Source organism: Crocuta crocuta, unplaced genomic scaffold (genome assembly GCF_008692635.1).
Source record: "Crocuta crocuta isolate KB4526 unplaced genomic scaffold, BGI_CrCroc_1.0 scaffold133, whole genome shotgun sequence".
Lineage (NCBI taxonomy): Eukaryota > Metazoa > Chordata > Mammalia > Carnivora > Hyaenidae > Crocuta > Crocuta crocuta.
Window position 1 is genome coordinate 812264 of NW_027529438.1, and position 6286 is coordinate 818549.

Sequence of the window (6286 nt, forward strand, 5' to 3'; positions counted from 1 at the left end):
GGGGTTCGGGACTGGAGCAAGTCTCTGATTCTGACTTCCTCAAGGCCATTCTGCCCCTCTGAGGAAGCCAGCCGCCATCTTGTGAGGGTGCTCAAGCAGGTGGAGAAGACGGTGTAGTGGGGCAATTAAGGGATGGCAGATACAGCATGTCACACTCCAAGTCTGGGACTCCCTGTCTTACATGCACCAGCCTCTCTCACTCTCTTCTCCTCATGAAGCTGCAGCAAAGGCCGGTGCTGGACAGAAGTACTGAGCAGTGGGGGGTATGAAGTTCAGAAGATGCTCTTGGCCTTCTTGCCCAGCATGGCCTCCTGGGCAGCACATGGAGAGTGATCTGCCTTCTTCTTTGCCCCCCAGCTCAAACAAATGGCAGTGGGAATGCTGGGATGGAAGGGATCATGAACCCCTACACGGCTCTGCCCCCCCCACAGCAGCTCCTGGCCATCGAGCAGAGCGTCTACAGCTCAGACCCCTTCCGGCAGGGCCTCACCCCCCCTCAGATGCCGGGAGACCACATGCACCCGTACGGTAAGATGGACCCCAGCCCCCCGGGGACCGCTTACAACTTGCTAGCTTGGGTGTCTCCTTTCCCTTCCAAACGTGTGTGAGTTCCCAGATGCTCACCAAAGCTACAAGCCGAATATGTGCCCAGAAAATGCCACTGGACTCATCTAACCAGTGGCTACAGAAGGAAGACCAACACCCACAGTCATCAGTGATGTTCCCACTGAGCCTCCTTTTCAAATATTCTTGTTAGTTTTAAGTAGGAGCTTGTTGTTTCATTGTAAATCCATTCGCTGTGATAAGATTTCCCTTCTTTCATTTCACACCAGGTACCACATGTTTGCAAGCAATGCTGGCAGGGAGGTAGGCCAAAGGCCTTAGTTAAGCAAACTTTTACACAAAGAAAGAAAATATATGAAAGCACAGAAAGCACATTTTCTAATGGAACTGATACTGTTTAGATGCTCTCAATGAACTCCTGAAACAGGTGCTGGGATGGCTTAGCCTCCCCAAGTATCCAGCTTGCTGGATGGACAGCAGCTGGGGCCTGGGCACCCTGATGGGGTGCGTGAGCTCTGGCGCGGAAGTCTGAAGTTCAATCTCAGGGTCAAATCCATTTTTACACAGAGAAGGTCAGTGGCCTATGGAATGCATCTGTTCTGTGTAATCTGTGATCAGTTACACGGATAGTGACAATTAGAGTTTTATTCAGCAAGCCTTTAAAACAGGGTGAGAGCGGGGTGCCTGGGTGGCTTAGTCGGTTAAGCGTCCGACTTTCGCTTAGGTCATGATCTCACGGTTCGTGGGTTCGAGCCCCGCGTCGGGCTCTTTGCTGACTGCCAGCTCAGAGCCTGGAGCCTGTTTCAGTCTGTGACTCCCTCTCTCTCTGACCCTCCCCTGCTCACACTGTCTCTCTCTCTCCTAGAAATAAATAAAAACATTAAAAAAAAATAAAAAATAAAACAGGGTGAGAGCTACATGGCTCGGCCCGTGGATTTTGTCAAACAACTGCTTTCATCAAAGAAAAATTCTCTCTTCCCATGGGCTGCATACAGCAGACGCCGATTAAGACCTGGCTGTCTGCAGTGGCTGCCCTGACCAACTCCCCTCATTCATACATACATAGACATGTCCGTGCAGGTAAAACGTGTAGAGGGTACAACATATGTACCTCTAGGTTCTTGTCATGAAGATCCCTGAGCTGTTCCACAGTTTGCCCTACTATCTTCTCCGTCCAGGGTGTCAGTTAGTCCAGGGCAGGCACCTAAGCTCGTCTCCTCTGCAGGACTCATTGGGAGAGGCAGCAGGCACTCAGTATAACCTTGCTGTTTGAGGGGACCTATTTCCACCAAGGTCTCATGAGCCTCTTCCAACAGCGCTGATGTCTATCTTCTTACCAGTCGTCCTTCAAGCCCATTTTGGGGGCCAGTCCTCTACAGCCCTGCCCCCGCCTATCTAGCTGGCGATGCTACATCCCGCCTGCTCCCCAGCCTCACTGTAGACATTGTGACGTCTTCTTATGCTGCATCCAACTTGCACTTTGTCACCTCCTAGTTTCCACTGCTTTCAGTCATTGTGCTTTCCGCCCGAGCCCCTAAGGACATGGGAGATCTTCTGTGGATGGGGATTACCTCCCTCCTACTCTACTGCGTAGCTCTCCCTCACCCCCTCCTCAGCACCCACTACACGGGGGTGGGGGTGGGGCAGCTGTGCTCAGGTCACACGCTTGCTGCAATTGCTGCACTTTCTAACACCGAAGTGCTTCTGGACCCTCACGGCTATTTCGTCTTCATTTCAGGTGCCGAGCCCCTTTTTCATGACCTGGATAGTGACGACACCTCCCTCAGTAACCTGGGTGACTGTTTCCTAGCAACCTCAGAAGCCGGGCCCCTGCAGTCCAGAGTGGGAAACCCCATCGACCACCTGTACTCCATGCAGAATTCTTACTTTACCTCTTGAGCCTTCCCCTCGAGTTCTGTGGCTGGGCTCCCACACGGAGCAACCCTGTGATGGGAAGGGTTGGCCGGCTGTAGGATGGGGAGGCCAGGGAAGAGGTGGGGTGGGGAGGGAGTTTTGTCGGGGATGCTGTTATATGATGACCTGATGTAGCTCGGCATTTCCAAAGACTGAATATACAATGATTGCGTAGCTTCATGTTTCCAATAAGAGTCTTAGCTTAGATATGAAGACGTGTTTATCATTAAGGACAGGGACTTTTAATATAGACCTTCTCATGCAAACTAGGTACCCAGAGACTCCTAACAACTTCCCACCATTTTGGGGAAGCTCTTGTCAAGAGGTGCGTATGTCTACCCATCCATATACCCATAGACAGACAGACGGACAGATAGATGTGTGTGTGAGTGTGTAACCTTCCATACGTTATCAAAAAAGTTTATTCCTAATTATAACAGACACCAACTGTACAGCAAAAGTAACTTTATTTTCCGTGTGAACTATATTTAAGGAAATGCTTGATGCACTTAAGTTATAAAATGAGATAATTTACTTTTATAAACTTTATTTTTAGTTGGAAGAGACTGGTCGGCAGGGCAGAGGGCCACTCTCCACCTTGGCCCGTAGCTTTGAGTGCTCGACTTACTTCTGTTTTCAAGAGCATCATGGGGTCTGGAAAGCAGCTCGTGTGGCTGGCCGTATTCTCTCACGGATTCTTGCTCTCTTTGGGGCTGAATCACAGAGCTCGGGTGGAACAGAAAAATCCTCGATCACGTTCTTAGACAAGATCAAGCCGAGGCTCTTCAGCTTTCTTTTAAATTCTGACACATAGTGTGGGCAGCAGTAGGAAGGTCAGTTCTGCTCTTGAACTTCAGCACCTGCGGGTGTGGGATGAGACAGACAGTATGTACCTACCTCACTGGGGGACCCTGAGGCTTAATTCACCCCCAGGACACATGAGCTGGGCTGAAACCAATGTCCTATATTTGTTTAAAATACCAGACCGGTCTCACTTGGCAAAAGAGGCTACTTGGGGCTGCCTGTACCCCGAACTCCAGGGGTAACTCTCCCTGCTGTGGTCCCTTCTGCAAAGCCTGGCTGGAGACACCAGCTGAGGGCAGCTCAGGGGGATGCCGGAGTCCTTCCATGGGGAGGAGGCTATTGCTGAGTGGATGGAGGGGGGCATCGTGGTGTTCTAGAATGGAGGTTTGGCAGAGCCCGGCCGGCAGGCCTGCGTTTTATGGCCTGCCAGCTAAGAATGGCTTTTACGTTTTTAAAGGATTGTTTAAAAAGAAAAACGACATGACAGAGTGTATGTGGCCTAGAAAGCCTGAAATATTTACTACCAATGCTGTCTGGCTCTTGTCATAAAATGTTGCTGGCCTCTGTTCTAGAGTCTATTTCTTAAGCAGCCTTCTGGAGCTCTTAGAGGCGGCGGGGGTGGGGGGGGAGGTCCAGATGGAAACCCAGGGTTCCCCCCTTTGTCTGGTTTTTCGGAGTCTGAGCACAGAAGACCCAGCTGCCACTGTATACAGGGACGCTTCCCATCCTGATCTCCAAGTGCGGTGCTAGGGTCAGCTACTTCTGTGCCGGGATGCCTCCTGACAAAGCAGACGAGATGATGTGGAAGACGGAGGGGGTCAGCCCGGACTCCTCTGAGAGCGGCGGTTCAGGCTCGGCCTCGCTCCTGACGACGTCCCAGGTCTTAAGAGCCTTGGACACAGAGACTTGTCCCCTTCACTCTCTGCAAAGCCAGAGGGAACACACTCCCTTCCGGTAGAGTCTATGTTGTGTGATTTTTTGTGTGTGTGCTCTTGTTTATAATTTATGCAAACCACCAAGAAACCCCAACCAGTCTGGCATCTAGGAGTCCTGCTGATGCCGGGCGCCGCCGCAGGCTTCTGTAGAGACCCGTCGGAGAGTGTAGCCGAGACTATGTGAGTGAGACAAATAGAGATTCCTCCTCCACTCGTAATGGCGTACCGAGATGAAATTAAAAACTTCTTACAAATGAGCTGTTGTTGATTCAGGGGCAGGGGGCGGAGGGCAGGGAATCCAGGGGATGCGGGTGTTTTATCACCAGGGACCTGGGGAAGAGCATATGGCGAATCTGAACACTAAGGGAAAGGGGCTCCCGCAAAACGTAAGGCGAAAGGAGCCTTCGCCCTCCCGCCGGGATGAACACGAAGACCTGGGTCTTCACACAGCTGCAGATGGAGGCCCCGGAACATTCCGTCGGCGCCGGCAAGGTCGCCTGAGACAGCAGAATGGTTGGCACCGTGCATGGGGAGGACATTTGCTTGGAAATCAGAGCGGTGTCACGGGTGGGGGCAAGGCTCTCACTCAGGATGGAGGGGCGATGTCTGGCCAGAATGGGGAGCCGAGCGAGCTGGCAGGAGCTCTTCCCAAAGTTCTCAGTGGTTTTCAGTGTGATCTAGGGGCGGGTTTTATGACTGTAAAGCAAAGAGTTAAGGCCACGATGGGAGCGCATGTGCGGTGTCGCTCTCTCCGTGTTCTCTCGCTCACCTTCAAGACCCTCTCCCCCAACCTCTGGCTCACTCAACCCCAGGTGGGAGGCTGGCTCTGCCTCTTGCTGAGGGCCTGGAAGGTGGACATGGGAGGCCCAGCAGGGAAGGCGGTCTCCCACTGCACTCCCCCGGGTGCCGCTGCTTCTACCTCCAGCTTGCCGAGAGAGGCCAGACCCGAGATGGTCCCCTCACGGCTTGCCCCTTTGACACCTGCTTATCCTCCAGCACCTGCCTGCGCTGGGTCTTCTCAGGAAGCCTGCAGAGCCGGGTGGGGTGTCTGTGCGGGGAGCCCAGCAAGTGCTAGCTGCTGCAATAATCACCCCCCAGTTAATCATTCCGACACAACAGGAATTTCTACTTTCCTTCCCCGGGTGGGAGTCTGGGTTCAGACAGCATCTCTCTTCCATGTGTAATGAAGGCTGTGTCCATGGCTTCCAAGATGGCCCTGCCCATTTGTTTTCTTTTCTTCTTTTCTCTTGATGACTTCCGGCTAAAAGTGGGCCCTTCCAGGTTATGAATCCCACGGCTGCCGCCTACTAGCTGCACGGCCGGACTGGGGCAGGTTCCTTCACTCTGCCAAGCCCCCGGCGAGTGGTCCGCAGCACAGATGGGGTTCTTGTCCCTGCAGAGATTGCGAGGACAAGGCGGTGACACAGGTCAAGCCCAGAGCCTTGCGAAGGGCTCACAGCAAGTGCCCGATGTGTGGCGGTGGCTGCGCCGGAGGGCTGTTGAAGGAAGGCTAAGGGAGTTTCCCACCACGTTTGAGGAACAAAGAGAAAGCACCCTGGTCCACCCCTGGGGTCATCATAATCACTCCTTCCAGTAACTTCTTTAAACCTCAGTGTGGGTTGTCACATAGCCTGACTCACCGTTGTGGGAGAGTCGAGTTTTTTGCTTTTTTAATTTATTTTTTATTTTCTTGTTTCATAAAGTTTATTTAGTTTGAGAGAGAGAGAGAGAGAAAGCGGGGGAGGGGCAGAGACAGATTGGGAAACAGAGGATCCAAAGCAGGCTCTATGCTGACAGCAGTGAGCCAGATGCAGGGCTGGAACCCAGGAACTGCGAGATCATGACCTGAGCCAGAGTCAGACGCTCAACCGACTGAGCCACCCAGGTGCCCTTGTTTGTTTTTGAAAGGCATGCAGATAAAATGCCAATTCCAAGGACACGGTGTGAACTCTGTACTCTAAGGAGAAGCAGTCAGGTATTAAGTGATTTGTCCAGATATCTCAGGGCTGAGATGAAAGGGAGGCCCTGGATCTATAGTCTGAGCTTTTTCTGAATGGTGGAGTTTGGGG

General features: G+C 52.4%; 1 protein-coding gene across 1 annotated transcript in view; it reads left to right on the forward strand.

The window, feature by feature from the left end:
• The window catches only part of LMX1A (LIM homeobox transcription factor 1 alpha), a 170496-nt gene extending 167989 nt beyond the window's left edge, over positions 1-2507 (forward strand). The window contains exons 7-8 of the mRNA XM_077759968.1: positions 358-528; positions 2303-2507. Of these exons, the coding sequence (XP_077616094.1) occupies positions 358-528; positions 2303-2463 (332 nt within the window). The 3' untranslated portion in view covers positions 2464-2507. The remainder of the gene's footprint in view (positions 1-357; positions 529-2302) is intronic.
• The last annotated feature ends 3779 nt before the right edge of the window (positions 2508-6286 follow it).